Genomic DNA, 18,629 nt, shown 5'->3' with positions numbered 1-18,629 from the left:
TCAACGGTTCTGTGTCCAGTAACGAGTGGTGTCCCTCAGGGATCAGTGTTGGGACTGGTCTTATTTAATACCTTTGTCACTGACATGGACAATGGAATTGAGTGCCCCCTCAGCAAGTTTGCCGATGACACCAAGCTGTGTGGTTCTGTTGATACACTGGAGGGAAGGAATGCCATTCAGAGGGACCTTGACACACTTGTGAGGTGGGCTGATGCCAACCTCATGAAGTTTAACCATGGCAAGTGCAAGGTCCTACACCTGGGTTGGAGCAATCCCAGCTACAGGTTGGGCAAAAAGGAAATTCAGTGCAGCCCTGAGGAGGAGGACTTGGGGGTGTTGGTTGATGAGAAAATGAACACGAGCCAGCAGTGTGCACTCACAGCCCAGAAAGCCAACTGTATCCTGGGCTGCATCAAAAGAAGCATGACCAGCAGGTCAAAGGAGGTGATCCTGCCTTCTACTCTGCTCTCGTGAGACCTCACTTGGAGTATTGTGTGCAGTTCTGGTGTCCTCAACATAGAAAGGACATGGTACTGTTAGAACAAGTCCAGAGGAGGCCACGAGGATGATCAGGGGACTGGAGCACCTCCCATATGAAGACAGGTTGAGAAAATTTGGGCTGTTGAGCCTGGAGAAGAGAAGGCTGCATGGAGACCTCATAGCAGCCTTCCAGTATCTGAAGGGGGCCTACAGGGATGCTGGTGACAGACTATTCATTAGGGACTGTAGTGATAGGACAAGGGGTAAAGGGTTGAAACTTAAGCAGCAGAGGTTTAGATTGGACATAAGGAAGAAATTCTTTACTGTGAGGGTGGTGAGGTACTGGAATGGGTTGCCCAGGGAGGTTGTGAATGCTCCATCCCTGGCAGTGTTCAGGGTCAGGTTGGATGAAGCTTGGGTTGATATGGTTTAGTGTGAGGTGTCCCTGCCCATGGCAGGGGGGTTGGAACTAGATGATCTTGAGGTCCTTTCAAACCCTAACTATTCTGTGATTCTATACTTACAGAGCTGGGCTGCATGGCTGATCAAGCAATGGAAAGGCCTTATCTGCTAGCTGCTATCCCCCTTCCTCTGCAGCTTGTCATCTTATCGATTTAAATGGATTCTTATTTACATTGTCCCTTTACTTTTTCATGAGCAGAGAGAATTCTTTAGGTTCTTATACTGCTGGATAAATGGTGCCTAGTCTGAATCTCCAGTTCATGATCTCTGTGCCTTCTGGGATGATGCTTAGTTTAGAAGACGATTGCATTAGTTGTCAAGGTGGATTTTTTGCATTACTTGCTTTCCTTGTTGTCACAGTGCTTAGGTTTATTTGCTGTACAAGACACCGTGTGCGCTCTCTGTACTCGGTTTAGAGCAATTCTAGCCTAGGCTCTGCTAGAGTTTGCTGTGCATGGCTCTCTACTGCCCCAGTGTGATCACAGAGTTCACTGCTATCTGGAAGTACTAGAGCCGCCGTACTTATGATAGGTCCTCGGAGCTCCAAGGAGTGCCCTGCGATCCTGTTAGAGTGTCCCAGAAATGAAATGTAACTGCATGCTGATCCTTAACGCAGAATAACTTGTCTTGGATCACTGCATTCAGTGTGGGCTACTGTTTCTAACTATTTTCTGCCTGCTGTAGAGGTTTCATTTAGAAATAACACTGCATGTAGACTTCAAAAATGGGTTCTGTTGCCTAAAGATGCACACGCAATGTCCTGCCTGCTTCCCAGTTGCTGCAGCAGAATGTTGCAAGTCTCCTCCATGTCCTCAGATGTATTACATCTGTCAGCTCTTAGCAACATCCTAGGGTAGCTCAGTAAGCACCATGTGTCCATGAGGTAATCAAACCTGTCCCAGATACTTTTATGTCAATTTACATTCCGCTCAATGTATGTTTTTGGTTTCTGTTTGGGTTTTTTTCCCCTTTCTCTTTTGTTTGTTTGTTTTGTTTTTATTATTTTTATTTTTTCAAAAACAGTAGTTTAAGAGAAAATCAGTTTTCTGTTCTAATATTACAAATTACCTCTTCTAAAAAACATTTGAGTTGTAACAAAGTTAGTCTGCATCTCCCATTCTCTTTGGGCATGCTGTATTGAACCCAAGTGACGCCTGTACACAAGAATATTAGTAGTTTTTGTAGCCTTTTATTAGTGTGTAAGCACATCCATGGTGCATATGAAACTGTAACAGTTGACTTAGTTTGAACAAATGATATTTTATTTTTCAGTAAGTGATTAAAAAGGCACTTCCACCTTGTGAATGGTGCATCAGGGGTGTAGTAACCAGGAAGAAAACCCTATATTAATTGAATACTTGAGACAAAATGAAAGTTTAAGAAAAGATTAACTGACTGATGCCCTTCTTTTTCTTTTCCTTGCAACAGTTTCACAAATCCTGTGTAAACTATAGTTCACTGGGACTTAAGTCATCTGAGCTACTCGAACTTTCTTTCTGGAAGATTCACAAAGTTAATTAACTGTGTTAAGAAAACCCAACCTCAAATACACTTAATGGTAAAATAAGTTTTGGAGTACTTTTAACGTCAATCTATACATTGGAAACAAGGCAGTTGTGCTTTTTATCATTGTCAGAGGAGTGGGTGTATGTGATCTTGACACTAAGAGTAGACTTACACAGTGCTAAATATTGTCCTCCCTCCCCTTACTGCAGTGCAATTTTAAAGCGTGTTTATTCACTGGATTTTGTTCCATTGAAATCTCCATCTCTTGCATCCATTTCGTCATCAGCTCCATCTGTTGCATTCTCAATTACTCTCCTGCCTCCAGATCTACGTGGCGGGGCAAAAGATGCCGGCTCATTTCCCCTCCTGCAGTAAAAGGAAAAAAAAAATCAAGTGTTAAGTCATTTGCAGTCCTCACAAATAAGCAAAGAGTAACGGTACTTGTGGGGCTGATGTTTTTAAATGTGGAGCAGCCAAGACCTGTGGGCCTCTGATTCAACTTCCTGTTCTGTAGCATGTAAGAGTAATTTGTGGACAGGTTGAGATGCCCAGTTGTTTGGAACTGGGATGGGATCCCTGTACCTGTGCTTAAAGTTCTTCTCTAAATAATGTCATCTGCCCCAGCTCCCCAACACTCTTCCCTTCATTTCACTTTTTGCCTTATGGAGACTACAACTGGAAGGAATGGGAAAGGGGGCTGCTTGTACCTACAGTAGCAGTGGAAGAGCAGGAAGAGAGAGTTTGTTCTGAGTTTCTGACATGCAGTGTGGCTAAGCCCATCAGTTACTGAAAGCCCACAAGATCTGGGACTGGAGCAGTGCTGCTGATGTCAGAAGGCATTTTTGAGCTCATAGGCTCTCTCTTCAAAGGCTACATCGGTCAGAGCATCCCAGGTGCTTTGTAACATGTGGTATCTATGTTGTGGGTAACTCCAGTCTCCCAGTGGAGAGAGGAAACCAGTGCTTCTTTGGAACTGAGTTGTAACTTGGGTGCTGACACTTAACAGAGCAAGTGTCTTGCAGAAGAGCTTACAGAAAATGTTTTCCCCCCACCCCTTTTCCTCTCCCATCTCCCTCCCATCTCCATACATTTCACAACCACATCCCAAGGCAGGGACATTTTGGTCCTCAAAGTTAATTTTTTTAGGGAGGTGTGGGCAAGTGAGACAGAAGATGGGATTGTCTCTTCTTGGCCTCCATTGCTACTGTGCTACAAAACACTCAAGTTTTGTAACATGGCCTCTCACTTGCCCCTCATTAAGCAAACCTTTGTAAAGGCTTGAGACCACGGACATAAGCAATAAAATAATTTCACAATTAATGAATGTTGTGCCAAAATTACTAATTTGGTGTTAAATAGAAGTGACTCTGTACTTTTAGGCACAGCAATTATGCATAAATATTTAAAGGCTTGTCTTGTCCTTGCAAAAGACTAAGCCGGTGTTGTCCTTTTTGAAGCAGCTCTTTAAGTCCAAAGTTCAGCCTTCCATACAAGGGAAGTGGGTAGGAACATTGGTTGGACTAACTTATTTTAAAGGCACAAATCTTTGTTTCCAAGGTGGAAAAATAAGATGTAGTCTGTTTTTTACAATTCTGCCCTTCAGCTTAAGTGTGAGCAAGCAATTAGCTGGATAATAAAGCTTCTTTTAAGATCTGTGGTAAGGCAAGCACAGTTTTTCCGGTGCTGACAGTATATATTGAACACAAGGGTATTTAATTTCTACCCTGGCATGTGCTTGCCAGAGTCTAGACACTATTAGTAGACACTATTAAGCAGTGTCTGCTATTTTATGATAGCAAATATTTATTATTACTGTTTACCAAGAAAGTTCTAGTTGATCAGTAAATCTATTGATTCTAGTTCTTAAAGGAAGAGCATTTTATCTGGATTCAATTACTCATGAGTCATTTGTAAGATAGCTCTCTTTATGTTGTAGTAATTCACTGAAATGCTATAAGAGAACATGTGAATGGTAGAGAGTAACAGCAAGAATCTAACCAAATTGCACGGTACAGTTTTGGCTTCAAAGAATTGGACTCCCTATCACACACTAACTACTTATTAACATAAGCTGTTGCAGCATGCACAAACTTAATACTTCTTTAAATTGGTATTGGCCCTGTGAATAAATATTTTGGTTTATATCTGTTCTTAAATAGGTTTATAGATTTGATATATACATGTGATCACTCTCATTGGTACCTTTAGAATAATAGGTATAGTTGAGGCAAGCCTTAAGCATTAGTGTTTGCTTAGCATCTCTGTGTTTAATCTACCTTTGAACAGGTGCTACTGGAATAGTGCTTGAATACCAGTCTGACTGGAAATATTAGGCTGCCTAAAAGGCACATGCAAGGACAAGACATCATCTTTAAATATTTGTGTATTCAGAGCAAAATCCAGCATATATAAAATAGAAGATATACAAATATTACAAGGCAGTAGCTCTTTAGTTTTTGCAAACAGCAGGTATTATTTCAATCTCCAGAGAACATGTTAATGTATAATATAATGCTGTGCTAGGTTACAGTGTCAGTATTAATTTCTGTGTCTGTGCTTTGTTTTAATAACAGTAGACAAGCAATGTAATGCCTGTAAAATAGCAATAAAAGCCTAAGTAATAGCTGTTTGTAAGCGGTACAGCCACAGTATTACAGTGCCATGTAATGAAAGGCAAGTTTGTCTTGTGTCTGTGATTGTGTGATGTAAATGTGATAAATCACATGCAAGCAAGATCTTCCCAAATTTCAGGTGAGTTAGATGGAATCTTACCTTAGTCTGCATTACAATGTGTAAGAAATGCCGTGAAATTCTAATGACATGCTGTGAAACTTCATATTCATTAGTCCTTTTAATCAATTTTGCTAATCTATGGTGTATTTGATAGGAAAAGCTTTAATCTTTGTGGCTGTGCACAAAGATGTGGTGCAAAAAAGAAAACTTTCATGCAGAAAACCACTTCATTAGGTACTCTGTTGGTAGAGCTTGTGAGAATGCAACATTGGTGTGTATCAGTACATAACCTACTTGTAAGAAGGATGTATCACTTAGCTGAGGGTAGCTAGATTATTGTAATATTTGTCTCTTTTGAAAAAAACAGATTAATGCCAAGATATCCAAGCCTTCACAGTTTGCAGGAACCTCACATAATTTTTACTTGGGCCAAAGAAAATGGAAATTTGTGCAACACAAGCTAGCTGCAAAGTTGAAGGCATGGTACCTGCTTAGTCATGCGAAGGTTCCTGTGTCCCTCTGAAACAGAGATAAAGAGTCCTGGGCAGTTATACTAAGCACACGGTCATGATCAGAGGTAGGTAGATTAATTTTAAATAATTAAACAAAGTACATTACAGCCAATTACATTACATTTAGATAAAACAAAAATGAGCCTTATGCTATTCTATGTAAAATGAACTGGACACAGCTGCTCCTTTGTAAAGCAGCCAGGAGCATGCACCACTTACAATGGTGCTAATGGAAAAGGCTACCACAGCCCTTAACTCTTCACTTTGAAGTAAACCCAAATCTGATGGTTTATGTGTGTTACTGGTAAACTGCTTCAAGAACACATCTGAAATACTGTTGGTTTTAGGTAGAAAGCAAAGTTTTCTGTTGTGATGATGCAGATAGAGCAATTCTATTCTAATTCAAGTCAGTCTCTCTATTTCGCTGGGTTGGTGTTTTCAAACCCAGTGAGTGCAGAGCTCCAGTATGTAGCTGACTGATCACAGCTCTGTCTTTTTCCCAGTCAGTTTTAACAACAAAATGCAAAGGGACATACTGATCTTTTCCTTGGTCTGATGACGCTGAATCCCTTTGTGGTGAAGTCCAAATAGGCTTTTGGATAAGAATTGTGTAATGTTCTCTGCTTTTTGCCACCTGTGATGTTGTCTAAGACTATTTATTTTCATTGTGTGAGAATTGTCCATGTGTGAAAAGCACAAGCATTTCTACCCTTCTGTGAAAGCTTCTGCACAAATAGATGCAGCACATAAAGAGTGTTTTCAAAAGCAACCAAGCTATATTCTGTTCCTATTTAAGGCAACAGGATATGTATTAGAAAAAGAGTAAGGTCCCTGCCATTTTATCACAGCTGTTCACCACAGCTGAAATACTGAGACTGCTGCATCCTATGAAATGAACTTCACCTTCTGACTTTGGCCTGTTGTATCTGCCAAGCTAACAAAAGGAGTAACTTTGCAGCGTTAGCAGTGTCTGTTCTTGAGCAGATTTTCTTTCTACTTCTCCAGTTCTAAATTTCAAGGCTGTCAGTGGCTGGGAATGGCTATCCCAAACAAGGGCACTGTACCTGAGCTTGCTCTTCAGTGCTGCAACCTCACGTCCCAGGGCGTCATTACTCTCGGTAGCTTCATCCAGCTCTCTCTGCAGCTTCCTGCGGTTTGCGTTGATGCGCTGAGACTCTTCCTCAGCCTCCTCCAGCTGCCTTTTCAGTTGCTTGAGTCGTGCGTTGCCCTTCTCAGCCTAAAGGGAAATTTTAGAGTAATGCTTTAATTCAATACAGATCTAATAGCTTTACATTCCTCATTTTAATTTTATATTTCTCTTGAGGGTTTTACTGAAACATGGCCTGAATCAGAGGTAGAAGCTTAAGATCTAAAAACTGTGTAGTCAAACTGTTGCAGTTGGCTGATTGACAAAGACTAGTGCTTTGGCACATGCTTCATTCAGCATGGGAGGAGAGCTGTATTGTCCCATCTTTTAGCAAAGTGCTCTATAGCTCCCCCAGGATAGAAGTCAAGCAGACAGTCTGCCTTCTAGAGAGATAATTTTGATGCAAAACATGGAATTTTCCTTTCTTAGGGTAAAACCTGAAAATCTCTCTGCCCCAGACAGACACCTTAATGACACAGTTTGATACCTGATCTTTGTATTGCTCTGCTTGCTTTCTCTCGTCCTCCACCTGCAGCAATGCATCCTTCAGTTTCTTGTCCTTCTGGCGTAATGTCTTGGCTGCAGCCTGCTTCTCTCTGCAAATGACAGTGCAACATTTGGTGATGTGGAAGGTCTGTAGTCTTTATCTGCCTCAAACATATTGCTCTTGAAACTGGCAGCAAGGACCCATATATTAAAGGCCTTACTGAATTTAACAGATGAATTCTAAGGAAAATTTATAGGTCATGTTCTTCTGATTGAAGCAATTATGTGTCTTTGCTATATGCTAGAGGTGCTCCAAGAGATATGTTCCAAAACAGAAGGTGATTTCCTCAGGAAACAATCCTACAAATTGCACAATGTGTTATGGCAATTAACTTGGCAGGGTCATAGGGTAGTTACCACGAAATGTAGGGGAGCAGATCCGTGCCTTTGATAACAGAACTTTTCAGCAATAAAATGGTTCTTAATCAGAACCCATAACAATGCCAGTCTGGCCATATGTCCAAGAAATGTTATTTAAAGGAGAAACTTAACCAAGCCTTAATGGCACTGAGACCCTGATGATACAAGTCCTGTACACTTTTATTTAGTTTCTCTCATTAACTGGAACAGTAAAGGGACAGCTGTGTCCTCTGGGAGACCAGTACCTGGCTTCCTGTTCCAATTGTTCTTCAAGAGAAGCAATTTTGGCCTCCAGAGCAGCAATTGTAGCTTTGAATTTGGACTTCACAGCTCCCTCCATCTCCTGCAGCTTACTCTTTAGCTCTTTGTTCTGCCTCTCCAGTTGCTGCCGAGCATTTTCATTCTTCTGTGCAGCTGCGCGCTCTGTTGCTAGCTCATTGTTCAGCTGCTCTGCCTGCAAAGATGAGAATAGATGCTGTCAGAAGTGTTGTATGCTTTCAGAGAAATGACACGTGGCAAACTGGGGTGGCAATTCTCAAAATACATGCTCAGAATCACAAATGTTTTTTCCTGGAATATGAACAGAAAGTGATATGTACTGAAGAGAGCTCTACCTGCTGTACTGCTTTCCTCATGCGATCACCCATTGCCTCTATGTTGCTTTGTTCCTCTTCTAGCTCTTCCTCCAGTTGGGCAATTCTTGCCTCCAGGCGCCGTTTCTCATCCTGAAGGCTTGTCCTATAAGTTTAAATTTAATGTGTGTAGTTACAACTCTACCAGTACAATTTGTCTGAAACTATTATGAACCAACAATAATTAATAAAGAAAAGAGAACAAGATATTTCAATGAAACTAGTCATATGTGTGCATGTTGTGTTGCCAAGACCACATGGCTGTCGGGAGAAGCAACATAACCTGAAGAGTTCCTCTTTTCATAAGTGGATGTGTTCTTACCAGGTTTTTTAGCTTCAGACTATTTCAAACCTGGGATATTGTTGGTAGGAATATAATGGAAGGGAATTCAAGTTTTTCATGACTGGTGTTACTTAAATGCAGGTTTTTAAAATTGGACTTAGAATAAACTGCAACTGTGATGTACTGTGTTTGATAACAGTAATAGAATCAATCTTTGTCATTACTTTATAACAACTGAGACATGATAGGGGTTATCTGTTCTTATGGAACTCAACTAAACTGCATAGTGCAATAATGTTTGTGTGAACTCTTGTAGTGGTATGTGAGAACCAAATATGTTTTATAGATTAATTTTTTGACAATGAGGGTGATAAAATACTGGAACAGGTTTTGCAGAGGGGTGGTGGATGCACCATCCCTGGAGACATTCAAGGCCAGGCTGGATGTGGTTCTGGGCAACCTGCTCTAGTTTAAGATGTCCCAGCTCATATGCAGGGGTGTTGGACTAGATGACCTTTGAAGGTTCCTTCCAAGCCAAACCATTCCATGAATCTATAATTCTCTTGGCGGCCATGGACTGTTCAGTAGCATGTTTACAGCCTTGTGAGTAATCCAGTCTATTCCTACCTTCCAGATGCAGCACTTGCAAGTTCCTCTGCCATCTCTTCTTTCTCCAGATCTGCTTGTTTGCGAGCTCTCTCTGCAGCAGCCAGTTCCTAGGAGAAAAGGAAAAGGCACCATAGTAAGGGAATGAGCAAATAAGTGTTCAGACAAACAGTTGTATCATGATACACGGCCGGGACTGTAAACTTTCTAAAACTGGTATAAGACAAGTTGTCTTGTTATGGGAATAAATTCTTTTCATATCATAAATACAGGGGAAATATAATGAAATATGCTTTATCCAGCCTGTCAGCTGGTTTCTATTTTATTGGTTTCAGTCACAAGATTGCCATTTAATACACGCAGGAACAATAGCACTAATAAGACTTCAGGAATTTATGGCTATTCAAAACAGTTTGTGTTGGATCATACTGTTCATTTCCCTTTAGGACTGGTGAACTGTGCCTTTTGTGATTTTTGATTTTTTTTTTCAGCTTAATCTGTCTATGCTCAGAAGTAGTTCCAACAACTTTAGTGGAGCGCATGGAGCACGTGGAACTTGTTACAAGTGCAGTCTTCTATCCTCAAAAGCTATTACATTATTTCAATGCTGTTCTGTTTTGGTCCTGAAGGTCATGTGTGTAGTGTGTTTCATACTGTTCTAAGTTTCCCATCTTACCTCTTGAAGCTGGATGAGTTCTGCTTCCAGACCCTTTGCTTTCTTCTCATTTTCTCTGGCTGTAGCAAATATTTCTTCTCTGGCAGCCCGTGCATCATCTAGCTCTCGTTGGTAGTCCTTCATCTGAGCCTTATTGAAAAGAATAGCAAAGATTTCTCTTTGTGTGTCTTCATTACAATTTCAGTAGAAGGAAGTTTGGACAGTATAGAACACATACGCATTTACATAGTCATAATGCCTGCTTAAATTGTATATTCTGGAGAGACCAGCTAGCACATGTTGGGGAGGTCTGAAGTGCACACTGTGGCTTTTGTAATGCCTCTTGTCCCTATTTTGTCTGAATATTTGAGTACATTTGCAGTCTTAATCTTTGATGTATCCCTTTTTGTTGTTTAGCTGTCAGTGTATGACATAAGTTAGTATGGAGACTTACAGTATAAATAGGAAAATGCTAATTTGGAGAAAACATGATTTCTGAACAGTCTTTAATGCTTTGGAGCCAAGTGTTAGCACCAGGATTGAAGCTCCGTAATAGGTTTTTATCCTGTAGCCCTCTCTCTACATGTGAATCTGTTTTCCTTCATGTGATTAAGTCAATAGCAGATGAGTGTTGGCCAGAGAATTTTGGAAGCAATCTGCAATGATGAAATTTAAGATTTTCATAATTTGCCATGTGAAGTTTTCCACTGTCATTCAAACTAAGCATTTCAATACAGATACTTGAATCTGGGAGTCCAGTTAAAACTCCTCAGTCAGCAACCATCTGTAATAGGCCAAGTTCACAGATGTCACCTATCATATTGTGACTGTACAAAAGTCAGCAGTGAGAAAAGCTATATTTATGGGATTACATACCTGTAATTTACGGAGTTGTTTGATGGCTTCTTCCCGGCCTTTATTAGCAGAATCAGCTTGGCTTTCTAGATCTTTAACATCAATCTCCAGCTTCTTTTTGGCTGCAGCTGCCAGGGCACGTTGCTTCCTCTCATCTTCCAGTTCTGTTTCATATTCATGGAGCTGATCATTAAAGAAAACAAGTTTAGGGAAGTCCTGGAGCACTCTTTAACGCTGTTTATGTCTGAATAATGTGTACAGCCTCTTATATCCCTATTAATTGTGATTTCCTTGGCAGTTAAAATAAATTTTCATTTTGTCCAAAAATCAAAGATCCTTGAAAGGAGTCAGCAATTCATGGAAATACATGTATTGCAAGAAGATGACTACAGCAGTTGTCCTTGCAGTCTCAATACTTCTATACAGATAGGCTGTGTCCCATATGTTTGAATTTCCAGTGCCTTTGTATCCATTCAACGTACCTCAGGGAGATATATTAGAAGCTGTGGGGTTTTTTTTTTTCACTTGCATTAAGAACATAGGTAAGGAAGGTTCTTTTGACTATGTCAGAAATAACAATTCATACTATTTATACTATATTGGTTGTAATATTAAATTGCTATGTTTGTTGGCAATTGTGTATCTGCTACTGAATCAGGAATAAAAACCTCATGTAGTTTTGTGCCTTTTTTAGTACAATAACCTACTTTTTTACTATTTGCCAAGGGCAAGACAATATAATGTTTTCTTCTGATTATAGTGAGGTACATTTAATAATGGCATGAGCTTGGGCACCTTCAACTGGCTTAGGCAATAATAGGGAATGAAATGGTACCTGTTTAAGGAGTTGTCTTCTCTTCTCCTCATTCTGTTCATCTCTGGCTTGTAAATCTCTTTCAAACTGGGCTTTCAGGGCCTGCATATTAACCTCCAACCTGAGTTTGGCATCTTCAGCAGCCTGTAGCTCATCCTCTAGCTCTTCTAATTGTGTCTTCATCTCTTCTACTTGCTGTTCAAGGGTACGTTTAGACTTCTCCAATTCATGGACCTTTCGAGCAATAAGAATTTAATAGACTTGTTATAAGAAATAAAGAAAAATCTAGTTTAATGCAATGTATCTGTGGTATAGGCCACATTTGCAATGATCAGCTGTGGACAATGAAATAACTAATTACCATTATTTTGTACACTTTCAAATCTGTCTGGCAGTAACCTAAGATTCAGTTTATTCCAAACTGTCTTTTTTAAATCTAGACAAGTATCATAATTGGATTTGTTTAGTACTAAAAATAATATTATCATGTCACGATAGTAAAAGAAGTGATTGGCAGTGCATCAGTGGAAATCTGTTGCAGCTATACAAGTAAATGTTAGGCGATGGCAAGTCAAATATAACTAATAAATTAACTCAGATTTCTGGAGCTTATGACTTTCAGGATGCTTAATAAACTAGTAAATTATTTAGAAACTATTTTTTTTCAGTCTTAGAAATCACTAATATTGAAGTAATGTTAAACATTAAGATGGCGTACAGTGACTTTGCCAGTCTCCTCAAAGTTTGGACACAAATAGAATAACCTTTGAATTTTGGATGAAATATCATTTCCTGCTGAAGGGATTTGTGTGGTACAGAGTTTCCCACACTGAAAACAGTGATCTGTCTGTAGCTCCTGTTTTAAGCTATTGTTGTGGAAATTGTTCTAAGCCCAAAACTTACATTCTTGCCAACATCATCTTTGGAGCTAACAAGATCTTCCATTTCAGCTTTCAACAGTTTGTTTGTTCTCTCCAGTTCTTCTTTGGCTTCCAAAGCCTCTTCAAGTGCTCGGGCCAGTGACAAAGCCTTTGTTTCTTTTTCTCTAGCTTCAGCTTCGGCTCTGTCCCTTTCATCTGCATATTTTGAAGAGATGTTTTTCTCTTCAGCTAGCATCTGTAAAAAGGTAGTGTTAATACATGGAGTCATTAATAACAGGGTTTTTCTAGTCCAACTGTCTTGCCAGTTATTAATGACAGAGAAAAGTCTTTGCTTTTTTGATAAAGGTATATAAATATAAAATTAGCCAGTGTATGTGTAATTACATTTTCATTTATTTTTTTGTCCCTGCTTTTATCTTTCACTAAACCAGTGGAGCCCCTGTGTATTCCACAGAAGTTAGGTGATAACACAGCAAGGGAGAGTCTTAAATCCATACCTGATCAAACTTCTTCTGTTTCTTCTCCAGGTTGGAGACCAGCTGACGCTGGTTGTCTAAGTCAACCACCAGGTCATCCAGCTCCTGCTGGAGTCTGTTCTTAGTTTTTTCCAGTTTGTCATAAGAAGCAGCCTTTTCCTCAAACTGTTGAGTGAGACTTTCAATTTCCTTCTGAAGTTTCTTTTTGCCTTCTTCCATGGTTTCTACTGTGCTGGCATATTCCTGTAGCTTCTTCTTAGAGTCAGAGAGCTGAAATTTGAATTCAGAGAAGAAATCTTTGTAACAATGACAACAAAGCTTGACAAAGATGTCCAGGAGGTAACAAAGACCCAGAAATCTTGCCTAATTTGACCCATGTGAAGCTAGTGACCACTTACCCATTGCCCAGCCTTCGTGAAATGAGGTGGACTACAGAGCTGGTTTATACAGGCCTAGTGTACAAGACTAACTTGGGAGCTACTTTGCATTTGTATTTGCCCTAAGATCATACTTCAATGAAGAGGGAGACAGCTTACTCCATTATGGAGCTTCACTCATGCTATCTGGGCTAACAGCACTAGTTCTCTGAAAGTCCATGTGCTGTGCCAGGGTAGTTTTACAGATCTGAAACCTCTGGAATTACTGACAAAACTGGGTGATGGAGTTAGTGATTTAGCTATGGCACAGATACCTGTATTGTCAGTGTTGAAATATGTCTCTCCAGATTTTGTTTTGCTTCTACTTCTTCATCCAACTGCTCTTGCAAGCTGTTCTTCTCATCCTCCAACTGACGAAGCTTGGTAGACACATTTAGCTTCTGCCGCGTTTCTTCCTGAAGCAGCTCCTGCAGTCACCACATGCATCAGCAATACAATCATTAGTTTAGGTCTTTTTATAGTGCATTTTATAAGTACTGTAGGTGAGCTGTTACTCATCTACGGTAATGGATGCAAGTTTACCTGTGCATCTTGTAGCTGAGATCCTAAGGTTGCAACATCTTTGGTCAATTTGATTGTCTTGCTTTCTGCTTCATTGAGCAAACCAGTAACATTTTCAACCTCAACCTGTGAGATACCACAGTAAATAAACTCAGTTATTTTGAACAACTTAAATCTTCCTCCAAAGTTTAGCTTGCTCTAGATCGAAATCTCAGCTTTGAACAGGATCTGAATCTGATCTTATGCCTCTGGGTCCCCTCTAGCACCAACAGTGTTTCTAGCTTAACTGGAACTCACAATTTTGCCATCATTTTTCCAGAAAATATATTGGATTTAAGTTCTGTGGAACTAAATCCTACATGCAAACTCTGTAGTGTCTGCACATGTCATCTTTGTAACCTGTGTATTAAGACTCCCAAGATCTAATGCCATTTTTTACTAGTTCATCTTAGTATTCTGTTACTATATATCAAAACTTAGTCATATTCATAAGGCAATATTAGTATGTTCCTCTCAATGAATTGCAAAGAGGAATGGGAATTTTTGTGGATTTTTCTTCATCTTCACAAGTTTGACAGAAGTTGATGCACCTTGATTATATTTTAAAATTTATCTACTAACTTAAAATAATAAAGCTTATTGCTGCCATGAACAAAGTTGTAACAATAAGCTTGATTAGTATTACTGGATATGGAAGAACTACTGAAGAACCATTTAAAATTATCTCTAGTTATTTCTTCTTAGACACTAAATTATAGGTAAGTGAGCATTCTCCTTTCATTGTAGTTTTTTTTATTAGACACATCTGCTGTCTAATCCATTTTCAGAAGCCACACTCCTATCATTCCCCTCTACCCAAAAATGAATAAACAGAAACTCTGTAAAACATGCATCACAGCCACTGAACTACTGGTTGGTATTACAGACTGCAATGTGTACAGAGGCATAGTGAGACTAAAAGCTCTCATTTCCATGAGATAGAGTGGCTGTAGTTGTTTAATTATGGGATAATTTAGGGTAGGAGTTCAAGGTAGGAACCCTACAGATGACAAAAAAAAAATGATTATTTCAGCTCAAGTTGACAGGGCTAGGATTCCTCTAGATATACCCTTGCAGAACAGTATAAACCAGTCTTTTTAAGCCCAGTGTGTCACAGCAGAAGGTCAAACTCCTTCCTACCTGTAATTTATGAACTTTTTCATTGAGTTCTGTCCGAACACGCTCTCCATCAGTGTATTTGGACTGTAACTCCTGCAGTTGTACTTCCAGCTTCTTCTTTTTGTGCTCCACATCTTGTTTGGCCTGATTCAGGCTCCTGACTTCATTAGCCAGATCAGCGTTGTCTTTCTCCAGTGTCTGTTTGGTCTTATCCAAGTTTGCTTTAGCCTACAAACAGGAAGTGAAGAAAGATGATCTATAAAAGGAAGCCATGTTGTCTAGTGGATAGTTTTCAATAAGATGTTTTCTATTTACCCGTTTAAATTGTTCCAGCTGCTCTGTTAGCTCTTCCACAGCTTGAGTGTGCTTTTGTCTCATCTCCTGAACCTGAGCTTCATGAGTTCGAGTCTCCTCTTCTAGAGCTCTCTTCAGAACTGTGACCTCCTGTTCACGCTTTGCTCTGGAAAGTAACACACATAAATGGAGCAGCAGCAGATAAGAGTGTTCCTGTCACTGAGAAAATGGCACTACTGCACAGTTACTAAACAGTACTGAGCTTGGTGACGTTTATTTTCAGCCCATGTGCTACATCTCCATACCTGAGCTCTTGCTGGGTGGCTGTGGTATCCAAAGTATCTTCAAGCTCTGTCTTAAGAGCCTCCAGCTCTTCGCCTAGGTCTCTCTTCTGTTTTTCTGCTTTGTTTCTTGCAGCTCTCTCTGACTCTAGGTCTTCCTGGAGATCAGAGATGTGAGATTCCAATTCGCGGATCTTCTTGAGGGCATTGTTCTTCTGACTAGTTTCATCTTCAAGCCTGAAAATAGAGTATTTAATTTTACATATGTATGTAAAGAGTTATTTCACTCTGAGAAATAAGTATACAGAGAGTAAAGGTTTATAGGTTCTGTGCAAGAAAGTACAAAAGAAAAGGGGGACTGAGGCAACAAATATCTGGCAGTTGTACTTTATTGCGATACAATGCCTGGAGATGCTGATCAGCTGATTCAGCAAAAGTTTTGTTGAGTGTTGTCCCTCTTAAATTTATACAGAAAATCCAGTGGGACTTGGGAATAGATTAAGGTCCAGCTGTTGAGTAATTTCCGCCTTTTTCCCTTCTGTGAAGTGTATTGTTATATTTAATTCTTTACTCAACAGCGCTGCCAATGCTATTGGGAAGAGGGTTTTTCATTCATATCTGGAGGTAATCCTGTGTGTCTGTGGGCAAACAATAGTATAATTTGTGAGAGGAAATTTGGAAAATAAGGAAAGCACAGAGAAAGGATGTAACTGAGAGATGAGATTCATATGTGCAGCATCTCAGTGTCTGGGAAAGCAGCCTAGGTTTTTCAACCTGTATACAGATTCAGAAGTGAATACCTGGCTAAAGCAGCCTGCAGCTCTTCCTCCTTCTTGGCTAGCTGTGCCTTCAGCTCAGCAATTTGTGCCTGGAGCTCTGCGATTTGCTCATGTAGATCAGCTGATTCCCCTTCCAGCTTCCTCTTAGTTTTCTCCAGTTCTTGTCTGCTCTTCTCTTCTTTCTTCAGTCGCACTGAAAAAATAAGGAAAAAGGTAATGGGACTGCATTAGTACAAGGAGTTCTTAATCCTATCTTGACCTTAGGCAAAAAATAGTCTGGCCTCCAGTGAGGTCATACATTTAACTTCAACTCACTGCATTTCTGAAACAACAGAATACCTTTCTGTCATCACCTGTTTCTGGCCACCCCAAAGAATCATTTATTCATTTTTATCTAGAAGCAGCATTGCATTTTTTTTCTCAATTTAATCTTTTGTATGTTAAGAAAAAAGGTATTTATGGCTTATGCACACTGGTGATTTAGTGATTCTCGTGCACAAAATAGCTTCAGCATAAGAAATTTGGAAAACACCCTACAATTTTTTTATCTCTCTCAAGATTCTGTTTGGGTTTTTTAATGTGTACCAAGACAAAAAAAACCCACCCTGATATAAAATAATTTTGTTTATGTTACCTTCAAGTTCTGAAATCATAGATTCATGTTTGGTTTTGAGCTTTGTGAGATTTTTGGCTTTTTCTTCTTCTTCTGCAAGATTTGTTGTTAGATCACTTATTCTTTCTTCAAGGAGTTTTCTTTCCTGAAGAAAAATAAAATACTTGTCTTAAAAAAAATCTGATATTAGCGATTGTGAAACAACTCGATGCCAAATAAAAATTTCCAAGATACTTTCTTTTTATGCTGTGTTTCTTGAGATTGTAGTGATACATTTAGATTTGTCAATTACAGAGGAACTGAAGAGTTGTGTCTATGACTTCCATGTTTTCTAATCTGCTGCTATTAGAATCTTGTACTCTAATAGCTGTAAATACAGGGCCCAATTCAGAGCAGCATCCCTTTTTTAAAAGTACTGGAATACATGCTGACTTCTAATTTTCATAATGAAGTTTTATTGAAATTAGTTGAAAACCAAGAGGATTATTTACTCTGCTTGGGGCCACGGAGGCATGACTTACGTTGTGCTTAAGTGCTGTGAGTATTTTGCTTAAAGATATTGTTACTGCAACAGACCTCAAATCCAGTAGTTTTACACAATTCTGAATTGCTTAAGTGAGATGGAAAAACTGAGGAACTTGTTTGATGGATGCTGGACTGATGGTCTGGTGAATCTCTACACCCCTGAGGTTATATAGTCAAGAGTATTCCTGTTGTTCTAGCAGAAGGAAAAGTTTTCTCTCATCTTGCACTAGGTAAGAAAATTGATCCACAATGCTTACCTTCGTTAGCTTGTTATTCTGGTCTTCCATTATGAGAATATCATCTTCCATTTTCTTTATCTTGCCATCTGCTGTTACTTTTTCAAGTTGCAGTTTCTGCCTTGCAGCTTCTTCTTCTTCCAGCTGTTCCTCAAGGTCCTTTGACGGGAAACAGCAATCCACAAAACATGTGTTTTAGAAATAAAACACCACTCCGATTATTGGAAATGCTTAATGTTTGTCACTGTAGGTGGGGTATGTTGTAGACTTCATTGGTTTTATGAAGAACTAGACAATCTGTAATGCTTGGTGATTTAGAAGGAAAGATTTGGCAAAATAATTATTTTTAGGGAAAAGATTATTTAAAATAGAGATGAGGAAGAAGAGAACTATGCAGGCAAGAGCATCAATTGATTGCTCTTACTTCAGTGTCACAAATCCGTATTCTAGAGAGGGCAGTAGAGCAAGTGCTTTCATAGGATCTAAGGTTTGCCAGTCTCTGTTTTACTCTGTGAGATACAAGTTATTGTCTGTGTTTCTCACTTATGCCTCCTTACCAGCATTTGTTGTTGCATCTTTTTCTTTTCTGCTTGCAACTGCTGGCTGCGCTCCTCCTCTTCCTCAATTCTGGCTTCCATCTCATGCAGAATCTCTTCCAGCTCTTGTTTCTTAGCAGCTAAACGGACTCTCATCTCTTCAGCTTCAGCGTACAGTTCAGTTTCTGCCTGAAGCTGTTCCTGAAGAAGGTTCTTCTCTTCACAAAGCTACACAAATGAAATAGGAAGGAAGCAATAGGATAGGAAGTTAAGACTTTGATTGAGAAATGGTGAAAGAATGGCTAGTGTTTCCCAGAGGCT

The 18,629-nt window shown here is 39.6% G+C and overlaps 1 protein-coding gene across 3 annotated transcripts in view; it reads right to left on the bottom strand.

Moving 5' to 3' along the window:
• Positions 1-2,111: 2,111 nt before the first annotated feature.
• Positions 2,112-18,629, bottom strand: part of MYH11 (myosin heavy chain 11) — a 61,818-nt gene continuing 45,300 nt past the window's right edge. For 2 of the 3 annotated variants that reach the window (XM_031043991.2, XM_005143395.3), the window contains 20 exons: positions 18,330-18,536; positions 17,794-17,931; positions 17,033-17,156; positions 16,420-16,591; positions 15,644-15,856; positions 15,360-15,504; positions 15,066-15,272; positions 13,908-14,012; positions 13,640-13,792; positions 12,970-13,218; positions 12,495-12,707; positions 11,613-11,825; positions 10,799-10,960; positions 9,944-10,072; positions 9,289-9,377; positions 8,361-8,484; positions 7,992-8,200; positions 7,328-7,436; positions 6,758-6,930; positions 2,112-2,814 (listed from right to left, as the gene is read on the bottom strand). In XM_031043991.2, coding sequence (XP_030899851.1) covers positions 2,676-2,814; positions 6,758-6,930; positions 7,328-7,436; positions 7,992-8,200; positions 8,361-8,484; positions 9,289-9,377; positions 9,944-10,072; positions 10,799-10,960; positions 11,613-11,825; positions 12,495-12,707; positions 12,970-13,218; positions 13,640-13,792; positions 13,908-14,012; positions 15,066-15,272; positions 15,360-15,504; positions 15,644-15,856; positions 16,420-16,591; positions 17,033-17,156; positions 17,794-17,931; positions 18,330-18,536 — 3,273 coding nt within the window. In that variant the 3' untranslated portion in view covers positions 2,112-2,675. Of the gene's footprint in view, positions 2,815-5,668; positions 5,701-6,757; positions 6,931-7,327; positions 7,437-7,991; positions 8,201-8,360; positions 8,485-9,288; positions 9,378-9,943; positions 10,073-10,798; positions 10,961-11,612; positions 11,826-12,494; positions 12,708-12,969; positions 13,219-13,639; positions 13,793-13,907; positions 14,013-15,065; positions 15,273-15,359; positions 15,505-15,643; positions 15,857-16,419; positions 16,592-17,032; positions 17,157-17,793; positions 17,932-18,329; positions 18,537-18,629 lie in introns of all 3 variants that reach the window. The other variant, XM_031043992.2, reaches the window with a different exon arrangement.

Source organism: Melopsittacus undulatus, chromosome 8 (genome assembly GCF_012275295.1).
Source record: "Melopsittacus undulatus isolate bMelUnd1 chromosome 8, bMelUnd1.mat.Z, whole genome shotgun sequence".
Lineage (NCBI taxonomy): Eukaryota > Metazoa > Chordata > Aves > Psittaciformes > Psittaculidae > Melopsittacus > Melopsittacus undulatus.
Note: the sequence above shows the minus strand (reverse complement) of the source record. Positions and strands in the feature narration are given on the sequence as shown.